Genomic DNA, 23,420 nt, shown 5'->3' on the forward strand with positions numbered 1-23,420 from the left:
TCGATTTCATCACTTGATAGAATTAAGAAAGTTTGCTTTTTTTGTGACCAAAGGGTCTTCTTTGCTGTAGAAAAACAAAGCAGGAAACTTCCACCTACAACTATTACAGACTATCAGGGACTAGATTTACCATTCCACCTTTAACAACTAAAAATATATGACAAAAATATAGGACAAAATATGTGAAGCAGTGATTCTCAGACATCAAATGGCAAGCAGCACAGAACAGTGACTCCTGGGAGAAGAAAAACAAAGCAAGTGAGCCTAGCTCATTGCATAGGAATGGGGAATTCAAGCAGAGCCCAGCATTCTCCCTGAGTTAAAGCGACAGAGTTTCGAGTTCAGGAAGGCCAAAAAGACTAAAATGCACAGTACAGAGGAGTAGAGAAGTGAGAAATCCCCAGGGAGCCCTCTCTGGAGATTTCTAAGAGTTACCCTTAAATCTTCATGTGAGTGCTGGCTAATGTATCCATTTGAGACAACTACCCAAGGCCAGGGAAAGTAACACCAAAAGAAAGATGTAGAAACATTATTAGATCTCACATAGGATTGGGAATACTTCATGTTTCCACCAGCTAGTGAAGAAAATCTCCTACCACATATGGCATTGAGTAGAAACCTTAAAAAAGTACAGCATTGTAATGATGGTGCCAAATTACCCCAGACAAACTCAACAAATCTTAAAAGTCTAACAAAGCTTGAAAATGATCAAAATGTTTTTGAGCAACTTAATTGTATCTAAGAACAAAGTCACCCAACTTCAAAGGAACAGAAAATTTCGATCAACAATGCAAAAATCACAGTTTCTAAAATGTATGCAAAAATTGCTGAGCACAAAAGAAGCAGAAAAGTAGGACCTATTATTCAGAGAAAACCAGTTAATACAAGCAGATTCCTAAACAACACAGATAATACAATTAGTAAACAAGCATGTTAAAAGAGCACTTACAAATACACTTCACCTGTTCAAGAAGGCATAGGAAGATGTGAACATAATGAAAGGTATGGAAGATTAAAAAAGATCCAAATACAACTTCTGGAGATAAAAAAAAATACAATGTCTTCTCTGGTACAACATGCAACCCCAGTGTAATAATGTGAAAAACCCTAAACAATTCACAAAAGAGACATTCTACACAATGCCTAGCCGGTGCTCCACAAAATTGTGAAGGCCATTGAAAATGAGGAAGATCTGAGAAACTGTCCCAGCCAACAAGAACATAAGAGGACATGAAGACTAAATGTAATGGGATAGCCTGGAGGGAATCTGGAACAGAAAAGGAATATTAGGTAAAAACTAAGGATATTGGAATTATGGACTTTAGTTAATCGTAATGCATGAATATTGGTCCATTAATCATAGCAATAGTATCATATGAATATAAGATATTGACCAAAAGGGAAACCAAGTATGAAGCATGTGAAAATCCTCCATACTACCTTAAATTTTTTCTATAAAATTTAAGACTACTTGGAAAAAATAAGGTTTATTTTAAAAATACAATACCTGAAAGAAAAATGTTTGTTATGGAAGCAATGGAAGATAATACACACAATAACAAATAAGTGAGTGTGACGACACAGATATAGACACTATGTAAAATAAAACTCAGTGTGAAAAAATGAAGGAAAAACTAACAGAACATCATTGGGTCTTGTGACACCAGCAACCTAATACATGGGAAACTGGAGTCTCAGAAAAGGAAGAGAAGGATGAAGGGAAGAAAAGTATGTCAAACAAATAATAGCTGCAATTTTTTTCAAATTTGGGGTAAACTATAAAGACGTGGACCCAAGGAGCTCAATGAACTTCAGACACAAGAAATTTGAAATAAACCATGCAAAAGTTCATTGTGATCAAATTGTTTAACCCAGTGGTAAAGAAAAAACCTTAAAAGCACACAGAAAAAGATAAATTATAGTAGGCTTCCCTTTTCTGTGGTTTCACTTTCTATGACTTCAGTTACCAATGGTCTGAAAATATTAAATGGAAAATTCCAGAAATAAGCAAGTTATAAATTTTAAGTTGTGCACCATTCTGAGCAGCATGAAGAAATCTTATTCTGTCCTGCTTGGTTCTGCCCGGGACATGATCATACCTTCATCCAACATATCCATGCTGTATATGTTACCCCTGTGTTGGTCACTTAGCAGCTATCTTGGTTATCAGATTGACTGTCATGGTATCACAGTGCTTGTGTTCAAGTAATTCTTATTGTGCTTATTAATGGCCTCAAAGCAAAAAAGTAGTAATGCTAGCAACTTGCACATGCCAAAGATAAACTGTAAAGTACTTTCTTATGTAAAAAGGTGAAAGCTCTCAACTTAATGAGGAAAATAAATGTATGCTGAGGTTGCTAAGATCTACGGAAAGAACAAATCTTCTGTTTGTACAATTGTGAAGAAGGGAAAAGAAATTTGTGCATAGGACATATATAGGGTTCAGTACTAGCTGTGGTTTCAGGCATCCACGATGGGTCTTGGAATATATGCCATGTGGATAAGGGGAAACTACTACAATTTCTTTCTCAAATTTTTGGTAGAACTCACCAGTGAACCCAACTGGGCCTGGTACTTGCTGTTTTGAAAGATTATTAATTATTGATTTAATATTTAATTAGCAAATCAACTCATATCCAGAATCTGGTTCCCTGTCACCCCCTCTATTGTTACTTAACAACACCCATCCACACTACCAGTATCTTTCTCCTGGATTTCTGTAATAGCCTCCTAACTGAACTCTGTTTCTACTCTTATACCTAATTTATCCTCACTTCTGCAGCTATTGTAATCTATTAATAAACCTAAAAGGGTTCACATCATTACTCTTCTCAAAACACTGCAAGAGTATGTTATTACACGTAGAAGGCAAAAAAAAAAAAAAAAAAAAAAAAATCAAAGTCCTCTACACGAGCTGCTCCCCCATCACTTCTCTGGCTCCATCCAAAATTTCCTTTCCCTAATCTGTTCCAGTTACACCATGCCTCTTTTCTTCCTCAAACACACCATGCAGACTTCAGCTTAGCACCTATCCTTTGAATGTTCCCACTACTTTGAAAGCTCTTCCCACAGATACCCTTATGCTAACTCCCTCACCTTGTTCAAGCTTTTGCTCAAATATCTCCTTGTCAATGAGACCTACACTAACCACCCTATTTAAAGCTGTGGTCCCCATCCTTTGTTCCCCTTAAGCTAGTCTCCTTTTGTTTTCTTTTATACACTTATCAACCTCTAATGAATTAGGTAATTTGCTGATTTTTCATCTGTATACTTATTATCTGTATCTCCCTGACAGATAGTAGATGATAGTGCCACGGGGAAGAAAAGGTCTTTGTTTTATTCACTGATGTATCCAAAGTGTCTAGAGCAGTGCCTGGTACATAGTAAGTTCTCAATAAATATTTATTGACTTGAACTGAATTGGGGGTTGGGGATACATTGACTTGAACTGAATTAGAGGGGTGATCCCTCAAAATATTCTCAGGGATGCAGATACATACATAAATTCTTCTCAGTCCCTATCTCATGAGCAACCTGAAGAAGGCCTTCCTTACCCAATTTATCAAAATCAGGTCCCTTGTGCTGTACTCTCTCATGGCACCCAGTCATTTTATTTGCTAACACTTATCACTATTTGTAATTATGTGTGTATTTGTGTTATTTGTTAGTTTAAAGTCTACATAGTGATCTCCATGCTAGCAAGGGGCATGACTATTTTCCTCACACTATATTTCCAACATCTAGCCTAGTACTTGGCTGTATTAGTCTGTTCTCACAATGCTATAAGGAACTACATGAGACTGAGTAATTTCTGAAGAAAAGAAGTTTAACTGACTCATAGTTCTGTAGGCTGTACAGTAAGAATGGATGGGAGGCCTCAGAAAACTTACAATCACAGTGAAAGGCAAAGGGGAAGCAAACACGTCTTACCATGGCAAATCAGGAGAGAGAGAAAGAGAGACAGCGAGGGGGGCAGTGCCACAGGTTGTTTTTGTTTTGTTTTGTTTTGATTTTTTAATTATACTTTAAGTTCCAGGGTACATGTGCAGTTTTAAACCATCAAACCTCATGAGAACTCACTCACCATCATGAGAACAGCATGGGGGAATTCGCCTTCATGACCCAATCACCTCCCACCAGGCCCTTCCTTCAGTACATGGGGATTACAATTTGACGTGAGATTTGGGTGGGGACACAGAGTCAAACAATATCATTCTGCCCCCAGGTCCTCCCAATTCTCACGTTCTTTTTACATTTCGAAACCAATCATGCCTTCCCAATAGTCCCCCAAAGTCTTAACTCATTCCAGCATTAATGCAAAAGTCCAAGTCCAAAGTCTCATCTGAGACAAGGCAAATCCCTTCTACCTATGAGCCTGTAAAACCAAAAACAAGTCAGTTACTTCCAAGATACAGTGGGAGTACAGGCATTGGGTAAATGCTCCCATTCCAAAAGGAAGAAATGGGCAAAACAAAGGAGCTACAGTACCCATGCAAGTCCAAAACCCAGCAGGGCAGTCATTAAATCTTAAAGCTCCAAAATAATTTCTTTTGACTCTATGTCTCACATCCAGAGCACACTGATGCAAGGGGTGGGTTCCTAAGCGTCTGGGCAGCTCTGCCCCTGTGGTTCTTCAGGGTACAGCTCCTTTGGCTGCCTTCACAGGCTTGCATTGAATGCTTGTGGCTTTTCCAGGTACATGGTTGAAAGTTGTCAGTGGATTTACCATGCTGGGGTCTGGAGGACTGTACACCCTCTTTTTACAACTCCACTAGGCAGTGCCCTAGTAGGGACTCTGTACAGGAGCTCCAGTACCACATTTCCCCACTGCACTGCCCTAGTGGAGGTTCTCCATTATGGCTCCACCCCTTCAGCAGACTTCTGCCTGAATATCCGGGCATTTCCATACATCCTCTGAAATCTAGGCAAAGGCTCCCAAACTCTTGCCTTCTGCACATCCACAGGCCCAACACTCCATGGAAGCTACAAAGGCTTGGGGCTTGCAGCCTCTGAAGCCATGGCTTGAGCTGTGCCTTGGTCCCTTTCAGCCACAGCTAGAGCTGGAGCAACTGGGATGCAGGGCACCATGTCCTGAGGCTGCACAGAGCAGTGGGGCCCTGGACCCAGTCCACGAGACTAATTTTCCCTCCCAGGCCTCCAGGCCTGTTATAGGAGGGGCTGCCAAGATCTCTGAAATGACCTGGAGACATTTTTCCCATTGTCTTGGCTATTAATATATAGCTCCTCATCACTTATGCAAATTTCTGCAGCCAGCTTGACTTTCTCCCCAGAAAATGTGTTTTTCCTTTCTAACTCATAGTCAGGCTACAAATTTTCCAAACTTTTTTGCTCTGCTTCCCTTTTAAACATAAATTGCAATTTTAGACCATCTCTTTGTAAATGCTTATGACTGTACATTTTTAGACACAACCAGGTCACATCTTGAATGCTTTGCTGATTAGAAATTTCTTCTGCCAGATACCCTAAATCACCTCTCTCAAGTTCAAAGTTCCACAGATCTCTAAGGCAGGGGCAAAATATTGCCAGTCTCTTTGCTAAAGCATAGAAAGAGTGACCTTTACTCCATTTCCCAAAAAGTTCCTCATTCTCATTTGAGACCACCTCAGCCTGGACATCATTGTCCATATCACTGTCAGCATTTTGATCAAAACCATTCAACAAGTCTCTAGGAAGTTTCAAATTTTTTTCCCATATCTTCCTGTCTTCTTCTGAGCCCTCCAAAATGTTTCAACCTTTGCCCATTATCCAGTTCGGAAGTCACTTCCACGTTTTCATGTATCTTTATAGCAGTGCCCCACGTTCCTGGTACCAATTTTCTATATCAGTCTGTTTTTACATTGCTGTAAGGAACTACCTGAGGCTGGGTAATTTATGAAGAAAAGAGGTTTAATTGACTTACAGATTTACAGGCTTAACAGGAAGGATGGCTGAGAGGCCACAGGAAACTTAACGATCAAGGCAAAAGGCAAAGGGAAAGCAAGCATACCTTACCATGGCAAAGCAGGAGAGAGAGAGACAGTGAAGGGGGGTGTGCCACACTTTTAAACTATCAGATCTTGTGAAAACTATCACGAGAACAGCATGGGGGAAGTCTGCCGCCATGATCCAATCACCTGCCACCAGGCCCCTCCTTCAACATATGGAGAATACACTTTGACATTAGATTTGGATGGGGACACAAAGCCAAACCATATCATTGCCACATGATAGGTACACAGTAAATGTTTGAGGAATTTACTTATTCATTTATTTAGCAAGCATTTACTGGGTACCTACTACATACCAAGCACTACTCTTACACACTAGGAATATAGATATGAAAAAAACAAAGCCCCTTTCCTCATGAAACTGATATTCTAATGGGAAAGATAAACAATACCTAAGTTAGAATATATGGCATATCACATGGAGCAATACAGGAAAATGAAGGGTAAAGGTTATGAGGCACGTCAATCAATGAACATATGAATAATAAGGTTATGATACTGAGCTTAGTCAATGAATTTCCACTGTGCCAGCTTTGGACATGACAGTCTGCCTTCTTTAAAACCTTGGGGGTGGTTGGATGAATGAGAGGGGTGTGGCTAAGCTGGAAACACAGAAAACTGAGGTAAGAGCTGAGTATAAAATCACAAGGCTAAAATTAATACCAAAAAGGCACCAATCTAAAGGAAGAAAAAGCAAGTATCAAAGCTCACATTATACCTACACATAGTAGAGACTCAATAGATGTTTGTTGATTAAAAATTGAGATCCAGAACCAAGATTCCAAGAATTAGGAATATGAGACCAAGAGAAAATGGGGAGCAAATAAGGTTAGGCTACTTATCATCCTATCAACACTCTCAGTTTCTCACTGTTTTTGTGCAGATCAGAGAAGCACACTGATTTCTTTACTCACATGTCTTTGTCTTTTAAATGTTCAAGGATATCAAAACCATAAGAACTAAAAAAGAATTGCATTTATAAGAAATAAACCTGTTTCATCCCTTAACAGTCATTGGCTAAAGCTTCTTTTGTTGAATTAAATCCATTTTGTTAAGGGCTTTGTATGCAAACCTATATCCTTAAGAGATTAAAGATGCAATTTAGACACACATTTTAGAAGCTGAATGCACGAATCATTATTATAGTACATATTGTCCATTAATCTGCTGTTCAATTGGGAACCCATTTGGAATGTGGCTGCTTCCTAATTAGCAGGATTCTAGTGCTGAGCTGCTTCCTGACTAAATGTCCTTTAGAATCAATAAAACATCAGGAGGGATTATGGTGATGTGGGATTAGCCCCATCTAACCAAATAAAATGAGTTGTGTTTCCTCCTTAAACTGTCATGTTGTAAGAGTTGACGAGAGGAGCAATTTCACAAACCCTGTTACAAAGTTGTTGTTGTTGTTGTTTTAACATGGAGATTTGTTTTTTTTTGCCATTTGCCTACCAATTAGCAGAGACATTAGTGAATGACTGCCAGGATAAGGCGATTTTGAGAAAGACTTGATTACGATTTCAAATCTCTACTCTGAATCACCCTTATGTAAAATGAGTTCAGGTTGTGTTGGATGGAAATTATTATCTGTGTTCTTGGCCAGGAACATGTAAATCAGAATTAGCATTTAATGTTTCTGTGTGACTTTGCAATAAATGGTAATTAAGGAGGGCAGAGATAGAACAGGAGGCAAACTAATACTCTAAAATTGTATTGGCAAAATTAAATGCCTCAAACCAGTTTAAAACACATGCACACGAGCCAAATTGTGTTGGGGGAAGGGATAAATAATAAAGCTGCTATGGAAGCTTCATGAATAGAGGGGAGCAATTGACACAGTCACAAGTAGGACTTATCATACACATCTGGCCCATTATTGAGAGTGCAATTAAGTTGAAAAAGACTGGTTTTGCTAATCCCAGGAACAACCAGAGGATTTTAGAAGATTAAGGAAACATGAGGTGTCTGATTCAGCAATTACTTATAAAGGGAATAGGAAAAGTGTTAGGTAGCAAGCTATTAGAGATATAGTATAGATCTGCCCGTTGGCTGTGCCTTAGAAATCAGACCTGCTGCCTTTTCTCTTCCAGAAAATAATAATAAGTGCTTTATAAATATTAACTCTTTTAATTATTGCAACTTTACCATGAAGTAGGTATATTATTTTTCAAGTGAGGAAACTGAGGCACAGAGGCACAGAGAGACTAAAACCAATACACAAGTAATAAATGAATTCATCAATAAGGCTAAGTCAAATGTAGGCTCTCTACCTTCAGTCTCGGCTCTTGGTCACTACACTACACTGGGTCTCCTACAAGTCCTATGAAACTCAGTTTATAAGATAATGGCTAGGCACAGAGGCTTTAGCCAAACTGCCTAAGTTCCAGAGCTGGCTTCACCCTTGGGCCTGATGCTAAACAGAGTTCTGGATTTCAGTTTAGTATCTCTTGCCCTCTTCTCCAGGACCCAGGAGGAATGTAAGGTATGAATACCAAAGAGGGAAACATTTAAGCTCCAGGGGCAGGTATTATCCAAAGAAGCCCAGAGCTTGGAAGCAACCTTTCCTTACCAGATCACATGGCTTAAACAACAGAGATTTATTTTCTCACAGTTGTGGAGGCTAGAAGGCTAAGATCAAGGTGTCAGTAGGTTTAGTTTCTTCAAAGACCTCTCTCCTTGGCTTGGCTAACTCTCAAAAGTTAGGCTTCTTTGACTCTTCCTTCTGTTAGGGCTGTTAAAGGCTGAATTGTATCCCTCCAAAGTTCACATATTGAAGTGTTAATCCCTAGTACTTCAGAATATGGCTATATTTGGAGGGCCTTTTAAAGAAGTGATAGGCTGGTTATGGTGGCTTATGCCTGTAATCCCAACACTTTGGGAGGCGGAGGTGAACAGATCACTTTGAGGTCAGGAGTTCAACACCAGCCTGGCCAACCTGGGAAAACCCTGCCTCTACTAAAAATACAAAAATTAGCTGGCATGGTAGCGCGTGCCTGCAGTCCCAGCTACTCTGGAGGCTGAGGCATGAGAATCGCTTGAACCTAGGAGGCAGAGTTTGTAGCGAGCTGAGATCGTACCACTGCACTCCAGCCTGGGTGACAAAGTGAGACTCCATCCCCCAAAAAGTAAAAATAAAGAAGTGATAACTGAGTTAAAATGAGACTGTTAGTTTGGGTTCTAATCCAATCTGAAGGGTGTCCTTATAGGAAGTGGACATTTGGAGACACAAAGAGACACCAGAGATGTACGTGCACAGAGGAAAGACCATGCACAGAGAACACAGCAAGAAAGTGGCCATCTGCAAGCCAAGGAGAGAGGCCTTGGAAGAAACTAAACCTACTGACACCTTGATCTTGGACTTCTAGCCTCCAGAACTGTGAGAAAATAAATTTCTGTTGTTTACGCCATGTGATCTGTGGTATTTTGTTATGGCAGCCTGTCTGAGACCATTTGGACTGCCATAACAAAATACTATTGACTTGGTGGTTTATAAACAACAGAAATTTATTTCTCAGATTTCTGGAGGTCAGGAAGTCCAAGATCAAGACACAAGCAGATTTAGTGTTTGATGAGGGTCCACTTCTTTAGAGACAGATATTTTTTTCACTGTGACCTCCTATGGTGAAAGCAGAAAAGGGTCTCAGGCCTCCTTTATAAGAACACTAATCCCATGCATGAGGGCTCTGCCCCCCATGGCCTAATCACTTCCCTAAGACCATAGCTCCTAACACCATGGGAGTGAGGATTTCAGTACATGAATGTGGGGGAGATATAAACATTTAGACCATAACACAACCCCAGCAAACTAATATAGTCCCTAAAGGCTAAAGGCCTCTTCGGTAATCCTCCTGTCTGACTCCTCCTTCTGGCATATTTTGTTTCCCTTGACTGAAGTAGAGGATTACAGGATTCTGAAGGCAATTCTTCAAATCATGGGACTTAATTTCTGATCCTGGCAGTCTGAACAGAGCTGACTCTTTATCAATATTCTATACTATGTCTCGGCTGAGCTTGGTGGGATTTGTAGGAGCTAACCAGGTAAGGGACACGGAAGAGTATTTCAGAGATAAGGAGCAGTATGTGCTGAGACAAAAGCCAAGCAAAAATAAGTTTGGAGAACTACATACTGTTCATTATGGCTGGAACATACATTTCAGGAGGCAAAAAGGTAATGGGCTTAGGAGGTGAACACTGGCAAACCTTTTGACTTAAGCCTTCATAACCCTCATAGAACAGCATGCCAGCTGAAACTACCTTCATCAGTATTACAAGGATGTTTCAGTAAAATAGCCTACATTTTGTGTGTTTAGTGCATTTAGGTTTGTTTGGTTTTTTAACATATGAGGCTTTTTGTATAAAATAACATCTGCCTAACAACCCCTAACTAAAATTTCTGTGAAGAAGGAAAGAGACAAACAACATATGAGTAGCAAAAACTGACTAATAGGGACTCCAGTGTCAGAATGTACCAAAAAAATCTTCACTAACTATAAATAAATGGAATGTGGGAAAATAAATGAGTTGCATGCCCCAAGCTGTGCCCTATCCACCTATAAGAAGTGCAGAAAACAAAAAATACTTTATCCCTTCACCACAATCTTCCCCTTGATTTGGGGACCCAAGTCTTCACCAACAAGAAAATTACACAAGTGCTGTTTTCTTGTGCAGCCTGAGCACTATGGTTCCCACGTCTCCTTTCCCTCCCTCCCCTGCCCAAGGATACACACATGTGTACTTAATCACACACAACTCTTCTGTGCCTATTTGGAGAGCTCAACTGTCAAGAATGACAGTAGAAATTTGAAGTAAGCAAGGTGGGAAAGGGAAAATATGACTATGGTGCTTGCATCTGATGAAGGTAATATCTGATAATAAAGTTGTAGAGGTTAGTACAGAGAGGAAGATCACTGTCTGTTGTATATGATGAGGAGCATATAGCTTACTGCACACTATACCAATATGGGGTATGTGATATACAACAAATGTAGCGAGAAGATCCTATCTCTGCCCTATCAAGGTGTACCAGGTGTATACCTAAGAGGCACCAGGAGTAGATGGAAGTTGTCATCTGCCGTTGACTTCAGGTCTAGTGAGCAGTGAGCAAGACCAAAGGAAATCAATGCAACTCATCTGCTGGGTTGTACCGAACACAAATAGATACTCATTTGAAGCATAAGACCTAATTTTAAAAACACACACACACTACAAAACATGGAAAGGGAGCCACAATTCTGCAGGCTCCAAATCTCAACAGACCTTTTAAATTGATATACTCTAAGAAAAATTTAGAAAACCATTGATTTTTTTGTAGAGTATAAGAAGCCATGTCCTCTACTGAAATGAATTGGAAAGTAATCAACATAATGAGATTAAAAGGACACAAAATGAAACTCAAAAGCACAAAACATGAACAGAGGAAACTAGAAAGAATTTTGGTAAATATGGATGGTTTCAAGGAAACTAAAATTTCCATAGCAGAATTAAGAGGTAACCAGGAATCAATATATAATGTCAAATTTAAGAGGCTTTTACAAAATCTAGAGGAAAATAGCAAAGAAGAAAATGAGGATAGTAGATATAAAAGAAGAAGAATAGAGATTCAACCTCAGAGGCCTTGGTATTGTGAAAAAGGAAACTAGAAAGAATGGAAAAAGAAAGAAAAATGGAAGTCCCAACTGAAGAAACTTTGCAGAGCTGGTACAGCTGTAGAGATTGAAGGGACTCAGTGTGACATAAGCTCAATTAAGAAAAAATGTATGCACATCATTCCAACAAAACTTTTATATTATAAAGACAAAAGCAATTATTCAGGGATCCAGGCCAAAAACCCAATAAAACTAAACCAAAGCAAATAAAGAAAAAATTAATTATAAATGACCAAAAATCAGACTGACATCAGACTTCTGCAATAATAAATGTCAGAAGACACTACAGCCGTGTCCATGGAACTGCAGAGATCACAAAAATATAATTGAAGTCAAGTTACATTATGTTCAGATAGATTTGGAGTCAGGGCATAAATCCTGGCTGTCCCATTGATCCATGTGCCCTTGGGCAAGTCACTTACATGCCCCATAAGATGGTTGTCTCAATTAAATGAGATAATGCACAAAAAGTACTCAGAATATTCACTCCATGCCATTTTAACTTGAAAACCTCAGTTAAAGTGGGGTTTGAAATCAGGTCTGCCTGAATCTAGAATCAGGCTCACAGAACTTGTCCTCCAGTCCTGACCTGTCTGGCTTGACATTGGAGGTTTGGTACCTACTTTTGTTATTAGAATTATAGTGCCTGTTATGGCAACTAGAGCCCACTCCCAAATTTAAGTTGTGAACAGCACTTTGAAGGTCTTGGGGTAATGTAAAGAATGTGGGAGAAAAGAAATATTTTGTTAGAAGGATCTTAAAAATTGTATTGGTCATGTAAGTCCTATACCATTCAAATCAGGCAATATCCAAATTCAATCGTTAAAAAATTTTCCCACAATCTGCTTCCCCCACTGTCAGCATATAATCAAGAACGGGCAGGAAATTTTCTGTTGTCATTTTATGCAAAGGCCTTATCTCATATCATACCTGATATCTGAACACTACCTGATAACTCCTAACATCTCTGAAAAAATACATGTTGTGTAATGTGTAAATATTAATGGATCTAGGTTTTTATTGTTGTTGTTGCTGTTTTATGGTTTTTTTTTTTTTAATCAAAGGGTCAGAAGGTGCTGCAGCCATAAACCTGGACTTAAAATAGTCTGGAAAGAAATTGCAACAAGTGTAGAAGACAGGAGATGCTTCTACTGTAGTTTATTTGCAGATCTGTGCTAATATCAGATCTTTATATAATTATTAATATTCCTTAAGAGTGCTTGCTACTTCTTGTTCAACTTTCTCTTATCTTCCTAGACCTGCAGCATCGACCTGCAGCATCTGATATAGTCATCAGCTTATCTGACTGGCAGTCCTGCATATCCATCACTTATCTGTCTATTCATGTGCCCAAAGTGGCATGAAACTCTGGAGGCCACATGTTCAAAGCCCAATATCATACTTATCCTGACCAAATAATTCCTCTAAACATTATGTCATATATAGGAAAGGCTTCATGAAGTCTAAGAAAAATAAACTAGTTACTTATTTAACTCATCATTTTATTTAAAGAAAATAAAGTCATATGACATTAGAACTTTTCTTTAAAACCAAGCCCATATATTTCCCAACTTGCTCTTCATTTTACTTGACTTCTTCTAATGGACAAGATGGAGAAAGATAAAGATACTTAGTTGATGTTTGGTTGCTAGCAACAGAAACTGTCTTTTGCTAACACAAGCAAAAGAAATATTTTTAAAGGTTATGAATTAACACAAAATTGGAGAAAAATAAAACTTCAGGAAGGACTAGAACCAAACATTAAGGCAGAGATAGAGGCAGAGACAGTGGGAGAGAGAGAAGAAGCAAGGGAGGGAAGAAGAGAGGAAGGGATAAATAGATTGAGATCACAATGTTGGCTAGGGCAGGGTATGGGACTTTGACCATACCGTAGTCCCGTCTCCATGGTATCCAAAAGGAAACCAGTAGCTGTCACCCCAGAGAAGAGCATATTTATATATAAATGGAGAATGGATGCTGGGCAAGCAAACATAAGTAGTTTTCAATGTCAAAGCTTTGCTAAAGTACTTTTTAAGCTTTAAATTACCTGGTTTTCACTTGCAGACATATTACTCAATGTAATTTCCATTTGGGAATTCACTGACTATTGTGTTCTTGCACTCAGCACCCATATTTATCCCCTTCTATGTTTTTTTCTGTGTTGTAATGCTTTCCATACTTGTGAAGGCTAAAAAGAACTTTTCTGAAACCCTCTTGACACAAAGTTCTAGAACCGTTTTAAGATCTATCAGTGAGATGCAATTTCATGAAATTTGAAAGTCAGAAGCAGTGATGAGAGGCCAGTGGCACGGAGACTGCTTGTTTGTTTGTTTGTTTGTTTATATCTACAGCAGTAACAACTCCAGAAACTGGCAAGTGTTTGTTTTTTCAGTGGCCAGAAAGCAGTTTGTACTGCCTAATGACAACTTCATAGCTAGGGGCAACTGAGACATCAGCCAGATTTTCCTGGTGTTCCCTGATCTCTGGACCATATCTGCTGAGGTCTGACCCTAAACTTAGCAGCACACTCCAACTTCTGTTCTAATGGCTTTGCAGTAATTCCCTATATCAAAGCCCTTTTTAATAGACATATATAAAGTAGTTTGTTTCCTGCATTGGACCCTAAATGATAGAAGTATCAAAAAGCTTATTCAGTATCACTACCAATAGAAACAGAGCTTCACTGGACATTCTTTCAGGGAAATCATATTGATCACCAATTTTTGTTTCCTTTTCTTGCACAGATGGCAGAATTTTGTTGAGATGCTGAGCACAGCTTCTTCTGATTTGTTATCTGATTTGCCTACAGGTGAGTTCCATTATTTTTTGCTCCAGAGAGACCTTCCATTTTTCACAGCTATTGTTGACTATGCTGCCTAGCTTGAGTGGTTTGCTTGTTGGGTTTCATCTCATTTCTCTCAGAAATGTAAATAGCTCCCCAGTGAAGGAAAAATGGGAGTGAGAATCACGTTAATGGCTATTCTTTTAGGCCAGTTAGATCATAAAAGGCACAACTCTCCAAGTTTTATTTTATCATGAGACATTCTCTATGGTAGCCCTTAAAGATGAATGCAGTACATTTACAGACGTTAGTATTATTTATTAGAATTTCAAGTGCACAGTCGCTTAGATCAAAGAAGCTCATAGCTGGGTATTTATTCTATTGATGTCTCAACAAAAAAAAAAAAAAATGTGAGAGTATATATATGTTTAGTGTAGCTTTTTTGGTAAACATTTTTAAAAACAGAAATAACAGAAAGATCCTTTGTGGACTCTTTAATTAAATTACAATATAACCAATTGATAAAATGATGCAGTTGTAAAATAACATGGCTGGGTTGCTGCAGGAAGATTTCCAAGACATATTATTAAGTGAAAATTGTAACGATGCATTGGGGAAAATATTTAGCAATTAGCAAGTTTTAAATATGACAGGTGAAAAAATATGCATTGATATCAATCTGCTGTTGTAGTTTTTCTATTTACTACATCCATCAACCATTTACTGATTGCCCTTTGGATCAAAATCCAAAGTACTAAATGTGTGTGTGTGTGTGTGTGTGTGTGTGTGTGTGTGTGTGTGTGTGTCCGGGATTAAATATATCAGTCTATATCCAAGTGGAAAAACCTAAGAAATCTTACTAGGTATTTCAAGCAGAGAGAATTTACTAAAGGGGATTGGTTATGTAAATATCCAAAGGCTGAAGGATAAAAAAGAATATGGTGAGTATATTCATTTCCCAGGGCTGCCATACAAAATACCACAACCTTGGTGGCTTAAAACAATAGTAGTTTATTCTCTCACAGTTCTGGAGGCTGGAAATATAAAATCAAGGTGTACACGTGGCCAGACTTCCTCTGAACACTCTAGAGAAGAGTTCTTTCTTGCCAGTTTCAGCTTCTAGTAGCCCCAGGCCTCCTTTGGCTTCTTATTGTGTAACTCCAGTCTCTGCCTTTGTTTTCACAAGGCTTTCTCCTTTCTGCCTTCTGTGTGTCTCTGTATCCAAGTGTTCCTCTTCTTTATCTTATAAAGACACCAGTCATTCTAAGTAGGGCCTGCCCTAATCTAGAATGACTTCATCTTAACTTGATTACATCTGAAAAGATCTTGTTTCCAAATAAGCTCAGATTCACAGGTACCAGTGATTACGACTTGAACATATTTTTGAGGACACAATTCAATCCACTACAGGGAGGTAACCCAGACACTAGTAACTGTAGAAAGCAGCTACCACCTTAAGGTTGAGGGAACATAGAAGAAGGGGTACTATTATCAGAATCTCATAGCTAGTGTCACCACACAGATGGTTCTAGGGTCTCCACGGAAATGCCAAGCAGCTGGAGGAAGGATTTCAGAGGGGATTCCATACAGCTGATTCTTGGACTGTAACATAGTTTAAGGCTCTAAGAAGGTGGCTGCACTTGGATCTCTTACAAAGCATAGCATTTTCAATGAGGAGACCATTGAAGTGATGTCACGTGGCTGTTCACCTGACCTGAGGTTTCACACGTGGGTAGGGCTGAGAATGCTGAAAAACTATAGCAGTAGCTCTTCTGATGCTAGGTGGATACTTGAGTGACCTCACATGGCTTTCCTCTGTGTGTGTGTGCATCCCTGGTATCCTTATAGGTCTAAATTTCCTCTTTTTATAAGGACACCAGTCAGATTGGATTAGAGCCCACCCTAAGAGCTTCATTTTTACTTAATCACCTCTCTAAAGGCCCTGTCTCCAAATACAGTCACATTTTGAGATTAGGGATTCAACATATAAATTTGGGGTGGGGGGCTACACAATTAATACCATAGCATATGGAATAGCAGAAAATATGTAAAAGATAAATTGAAGTGTCACACAACTAAATAACTATCTTATATTGGGACACTTATTTTATTTCTCTCTGATTCATTTTTCTCATCTCTAAAACAGGCAAAATGTAAAAGAAAAATGCAAACCTGCCCCATTGATCTTACAGGGTGATTGTGAGTCTGACAAACAAAATAGGCAATACATCACTAATTTTCATAGGCAATGTGTCACTCTCCAGAACCACAGAGTTGGGGTAGTGTTGCTGTTGCATTGCTGTTGTGATAGCTCACTGCTTATCTACTTAGTCGATGTCTTGGTCTCTTCTCGTTTCTGTACTGCTGGATCTATGATGATTAAATGCTCTTAAGCACTGAGTGAGCCATTTTTTCTGTCTATTCTTTTGCTCCACAGGTAGATATTATGAAAGGGAAGGAGGGGCGTTATACAGAAACTAAAGAAAGATACTCCTTATGGGTGTGTAGAACTGTGAATTTTCTCTTTCCTAGGACCCCTCTGCACTCAAAGATGCTATACGAACCTAATTAAGATGACTCATTTTATATATACTGCCTTTATTAGAAAATTTATATCATTAGCAATCATAAAATTCTGGGAACTTGTTTTCAATGTACATATAATTTTCACAGAAATACTTATTATCTGTGACTTACACTAATGACAAGGAGAGACTACTTTCTAGCAAGCCAAACCTCCTGGGAAGAACAACTAGAAGATTAGATAACATACAAAAGAATATTTGTTCAAAGACTCTTACTTGGAATTCAAATTGAACTACCAGACAGTAGGGGGGGAAAAGCTCTCTGTGAAAGGAGGTATCATACAAAAATCTCTTAAGTTTTCATATAGTATGTCCAGCTTCAATTAAAATTGCCATGGATGATGTAAAACAGGACATAGATTTTGAAATAACTGTAATTAATATGCTCAAGAAAATGAATGACAAGATGGGGAATTTTCAGCAAAGAATTTGAATCTATAAAAGGAATCAAATGGAATATCTAGACTTAAATTTATAAAAATTAATATTTAAAAGCTCAATAGATGGGTTTAACAGATTAGACATCACTGATGAGAGGACTAGTGAACTGTAATATAATTCAATAGAAAATATCCAGATTGAAGCATGGATGAAAAATTAGGATGTAATACATTTAAAAGTATGTAAGAATCTGGGTACAGTGGCTCACATCCATAGTCCTAACACTTTGGGATGCCAATCCCAAAGTGGGAGGATCACTTGAGCCCTGGAGTTTGAAACAAGCCTGGGCAACAAGGTAAAACCCTGTCTCTACAAATAATAAAGAAATTAGCCAGGCATAGAGGTGCATGCCTGTAGTCCCAGCTACTTGGGAGGCAGAGATGGGAAGATCACTTGTGCCCATGAGGTCGAGGCTGCAGTGAGCTCTGCTTATGCCACTACACTCCAGCTTGTGCAAAAGAGTGAGACCCTGTCAAAAAAAAAGTATGCAAGAGATGCATAGGAAATGGTGACAACATCTAACATACATGTAACTGAAGTCAAAGAAAAATAGGAGAAAGAGAATAAAGATGAAGTTGAAGCAATTATGACTGAGAACCTTCCAAAAGTAGTAAAAGACTTTACGCCACAGATCCAAGAAATATGATGAATTCCCATTAAGACAAATATAAAAAGAGCTTAGGCCCTCTAAACATGGTAAGGTCTAGTGTCTAAAATAGTATTTCACAAAAATGAAGTATGAGCTCAAATTTGAATCTCTTCACTGTGGAGCCTGTGAACGAGAGACAGGAAGAAGATCATGCAGAAAGCGGACAGCAGAGTTCTGGTATGACTGCTGACAAGGGAAGATTCAAAGGAAATGAGAAGTAGTGTAAGAGGCTCATTGACACCCCTCAAACATTTCTTGAATACCTATCTATCATTCAAGAAAACAGAAAAATGGTGAAGGGTTGGCCTCCCTTTTGCTAAGGAAAAAAAATACTCATACTAGTTACTAATTAGAACTACATCTTTTGAAGGAACAGAAAAGCAAACGCAATTGGCTTAGACAATATAAAGATTTTGGTTTATTTAGCTGAAAATTCTGGCAGCAGCAAGGACTTCAAGAACGGTTTGATCTAGTCATTCAAATATCAAAATCAAGGATCTGCCTTCTTTCTGACTCTCTGATCTGCCTTACCTGCTGTTGGCATCATCTTCAGGCTCTATACGGTAGTCCCTCAACTACTTGGACATTCTGCAATAGCAAAATAGCTATGGTAGCTATGGCCATCACACCCTCACAGCATGCTCTTTGGATAGGTGTTCTCCCAAGAAGGAGAGAACTTTACTATCTAAGAAACTGTAGCATGTATTTCTTCTCATATAGAGGCTCAGATTGAATTTTATGTCCATCATTGAACCAAGACTGTGATTAGGATACCATGATAGGCTTAAACTAATCAGAGATCAAGCTTGGACTTGGAACTGGAGAGTCAATCCAACCAAACCATAGTGCATTGGGATGGGGTAGGAGCAGTTACCACAAAGCAAAACATAGTTGCTATCTTCAGAAGGGGATAATGAAGGAGGGAATCACCAGAGGGGGAAAAAAAATGAATGCTGAAAAGCACACACACACACACACACACAAACACACACACACACACACACACAGAAATAAGCTACAGTCAGATCATGTGGCCCATGAGGCCTTTTAGCCCTGTGAACACTTCACCCGTTTCTCTTCCCTTGTCATTCTGCCTTACCCAGGCTCTGCTCTCAGTTATTGCTTGGTGCACCAATCACTCCTACCTCATGGTCTTTGTCTTTGCTGTAACATTTTCCTCCAATGCTCTTTACCCATATGTTTTCACAGCTTGCTCTCTTGTTTCTCCTCCGTTCAGGGTTTTATTTAAATGTCACTTCTTTAAAGAGGTCATTGGTGAATTCTCTATCTAAAATAGCAACTATCATTACTTTCCATCCCCCAATCACTGGTTTTAGCTGTGGTTTATAGCACTTATCACTACCTGACATTCTTTGACGCATCTCTTTGTTCTCACCACCAGAATGCACACTCTATGAAGGAAAGATTCTTTCCTATAGTGCCCAGCATATAGTAAGCACTTAAATGTTTCTTACATGAATGAATTAGTTCAAGCCACAGATGTAACCCTGCCTCTGTTGTCTTAAGGAGGGAACTAAAATGTTCATTGCCTCAGTTTCCTTATCTGTCAAATGGGGATAATTTCTGCCTCACAGGGTTAATTCTTTAGATTATGTGGAAATGTCTGTCATTTATAGATATTTGATATATATGAGTTTTCTTCTCACAAAAGCTTCATTCAGTAGGCCCACTGAAGCCAGAAGCTTTTATTAAAGTCAGTTGTTCTCTATCCTGGTTTTACTTTAGAATCACCTAGGGAATTTTTTAAAAAGTACTGAGCTGGGTTCTTACCTCCTGAGATTCTGACTTAATTGATCTGGTGTTATGCCTGAGCACTGGTAATTTTTAAAGCCGCCCAGGTGGGTCTAACATGCAGCCAGTGCTAAAGGCTACTGACTTCAAGTCATTAGTGAGGGCAGACAGGAGCGCTGGCTATGTAACTATCAGAACTCACTGGAAACCCTGTAAAACCTGGCCTTCCAACACCTGGAAATCTCTACAAGCCAGCTTGGCTTATTTCCTCTGGTACAAATCTTCAACTGGCAGACTAGACAGATGGTTATTATTTATCCTTCTTGCTGTGTTAGAAAGAAAAAAAATAGCTCTGCTTCCGGTTTTCAAACAATTTTACATGTGCAAGCCATTACCTTTTTATATGCTATTAGCTATTAGGAAGGAGAAAGGGAAGCTTAAAGGAGACCAAGTAGACTAGTATGTACTTTTTCCTAATGGAAGTTTTAGTAGTGCAGACAGCAGAAAGGAATAGGGCTAGGACAAAGTTTAGGTTCTAGATTTTATTTTTAAAAGGATAATGTCTGGCACATCATAATTAATGTTAGCTTCTCTTCTCTGGGGAAACTCGATTTGCTTAAGGGTACATAATAATAATAACACAACAACAGATAATAATACCTTGAATTGAGCATCTTCCCTGTATTAGGTATTTTACATAGGATTTTTTTTTAATCTCCACAGTATTATTGCAAATTTCTGTAATTTCACAAATGAAAGAATTAGGACCCAGAAGCTTGAAGCTGGCAAAGAGAAGAATCAGGGTTAGATGTTAGGTCTGTCTGTTCATCTCCTCCCCTTTCCTCACATACTGCTTCAGGAATCCCTTTAACAGGAGAGCTGTATGATTCAGAGTATTTTGAACCTTTTATAATAAACAGAAAGCTTTTCTTTCACATATTGGTTGAAATAAGCAGTAGCCAATGCTGCTAGGTGATGATGGGTTCTCATGACAACTTAAACGTTCAACAGATCAAATAAGATCTGCCTTGAAGGGGCCGCCCTAACTGGATGCCATCATTGTCTTCATTTAGCCACTATTAAGGTTTGCTCTATATAGCATCTGGGGTAGATATGAGAGAATAAAGAAATACAGAGAAAAATCACTCCTCTCCCAGGACTAGAAAAGAAATTGGAAAAATGGCACTAAATATCTAGTGACTTTATTTTTCAAACTATGTATTAGGACATATGATCATTCATTTAGTCAACATGCATTCATTGAGTGTTTAATTCTAATGAGGGGTGCTGGGGCTTCAAAGAAGATTATGAAATCACATGTCTTCTTCATCAAGAAACTGAGGGAGAACTTCCGTAATGATTCATAAGTGTGATACTAAAAGTCCGTATAATAAAAGACTTTTAAATTGGTATGTGAATTTATTTATAAAAACATCCTTACCTAGATAACACTATTAGTTAACATTTACTGAACACTTGCTGTGTTTCAGATACTTGCTTTACACTTTCTGGTCCATTTAATCCTTACAATAGCCTATAGGTGTCATTATCCCCTTTATACAGAAGAGGAAACTGAGGCACAGAGAGGACAACTAACTTGCTCAAGGTCATGCAGCTAACAAGGAACAAAGCCAGGAATCAATGCCAAGGCATCTAGCTCCAGAGCTTATACTCTCCACCACTATGGTACACTGTCTCCTTTGTTTAAAATTTATTGATTAATCATTCTTATTAAAAATAGTGAGACTCAATGTAGAAGTAATATACATTTGTTAATGGCATATCTGAATTATGCACTGAATAATAAAGCTGAGGATCCCAGAAACCTGTGCTGTATGGTCATCACACAGACTTGCAAAATAAATAAGTCACCAAGTCAGATGGAAGGTACTGAGTGATCGATGAAGGATACCTACAGTAAGGCTTAGAGGATTTCCAGAGGTCTTAATGTTTGTTTGTGTTTTGCCTGCATCCCATGGAAATCTCTTCTATTCATGAAGGCAGCAGCCTGCAGCAAGTAGTGCCTGGAAAACAGAATCCACTGGATTAGGGATGAGGCTGTTCAACCTCTTCCCATCCAGTACCACTGACCATTGAAAGGAGCAAGGAAGGAAGATGAGAAAGGTTGTGGGTGGTCCTTTGGATGCACATGTGTGTAAAAGGAGGGACAGAGGTTCTTAAGAGGCAGGACCACAGGAAGACATCCCTTCAACTCCCTAAGTTATAAAAGCCTTTCTTAGGGCCTTGCTACAGGCTGTTGTCTCTGCTTTTCTGGAACTCTCTGCTCTGTGTGCATCACCACCATCATCTTTGCCTAGATAACTCCTCTTCAGTGGTGATAAGTGCTACAAACACAACTGAAATCAATCCTTCAGGTTGCAAATTTGTGTCACTTCCTCCAAAACCCCCACCACTGTTACCCCTGCCCCAAATAAGCTTAAACACTTTCCTATTTTCTCATATTTTTCTTTAGTTTTATTTATAGTAACTTGTGACTAAATAATAATTTAGAGTCATTGTTTAACATCTACTTCCAAATCTGAGGTCCACCAAGGTGGGAACCAGGTTTTTCTTACTCATCAGTGTTCCCATTACTTAACACAGTGCCAACCACAGAGCAAAGCCTCTATTTTTAGTTGCTGTTGACTGGTGTATACGTATGTATTAAACAAAGAGATGAAGCTAAACTGTTCCATTTTTTTTTTTTTTTTTTTTTCTTGTTCAGGGAAGAATGAAAAGAAAGCCCCAGCCCCTCCAATGGAGCCTGAAGTCCCTGAGATGTCTCAAAGCAAAACTGAACATATGGTATGCACCTGGGGCATACAGAGTTTGGGGAAAGGTTTTCATGGATACTTGGCCTTTTCTCTGATGCTGGATGGGGCTCTCTCCTGTGGGTTTTGATTTTCTCCCAAACCCTTGATGTCAGACTGTCTTTGACTTCAAGATTCTCCTTGGGCAAAGAAGGAGGCAAAAGAACTCAAGTGTGGGTTAGTTTCTGTCCTTGCTGGTTTGCAGAGACCTATTGCCATCACTTGGTGATGGGCTTGCCACCTGCCCCAAGAAATTAGACTTGTAGCACAGCACACGTCTGGGTGTCCTTCCAAAGCTTGTGACCGATTCACAAACTGCCATGAAAATAAAGAGTGGTTATGAGATCTATTTTAACATCTTAATTCCAACTTCCAGAAACTGAGGGTGACCTTTTCCCCAGACATCACATTTTAAAATGTAATAGCCTCTCTGATTAAAAAGAAGAAAGAAAAAAAAAAATCTGGCAAGCAGTTAAAACCCATTTTAATATTCCCAGCATTTAGCCAGAAGAAGTTGTAGACAGAATTGAAAAACAGCCTGAGTTTTTCTGTTGTTGTTTTTTAAATGCCCGGATTAGAACATAATTCATCTTAAAATGACGGGAGGCCTCCTCATGCACTTCACACGTTGAAATATTTTAGAAAATAGTACCCATTTTGGCAAGCCTCTTGCCATGCAAGAAACAACAGCAAATGCTTTTCTCCTTGAGTGTTAAGTCTGTTGTGAATAAGATTATAAAAAATATAC

The 23,420-nt window shown here is 38.8% G+C and overlaps 1 protein-coding gene across 6 annotated transcripts in view; it reads left to right on the forward strand.

The window, feature by feature from the left end:
- CUNH1orf87 (chromosome unknown C1orf87 homolog) overlaps positions 1-23,420 on the forward strand; it is an 86,222-nt gene that overhangs the window by 52,395 nt on the left and 10,407 nt on the right. For all 6 annotated transcript variants that reach the window (XM_017877289.1, XM_017877292.1, XM_017877293.1 and 3 more), the window contains 2 exons: positions 14,398-14,462; positions 22,588-22,667. In XM_017877289.1, coding sequence (XP_017732778.1) covers positions 14,398-14,462; positions 22,588-22,667 — 145 coding nt within the window. The remainder of the gene's footprint in view (positions 1-14,397; positions 14,463-22,587; positions 22,668-23,420) is intronic.

The sequence above is a fragment of the Rhinopithecus bieti genome, unplaced genomic scaffold, assembly GCF_001698545.2.
Source record: "Rhinopithecus bieti isolate Rb0 unplaced genomic scaffold, ASM169854v2 scaffold_6380, whole genome shotgun sequence".
NCBI classification, from domain to species: domain Eukaryota; kingdom Metazoa; phylum Chordata; class Mammalia; order Primates; family Cercopithecidae; genus Rhinopithecus; species Rhinopithecus bieti.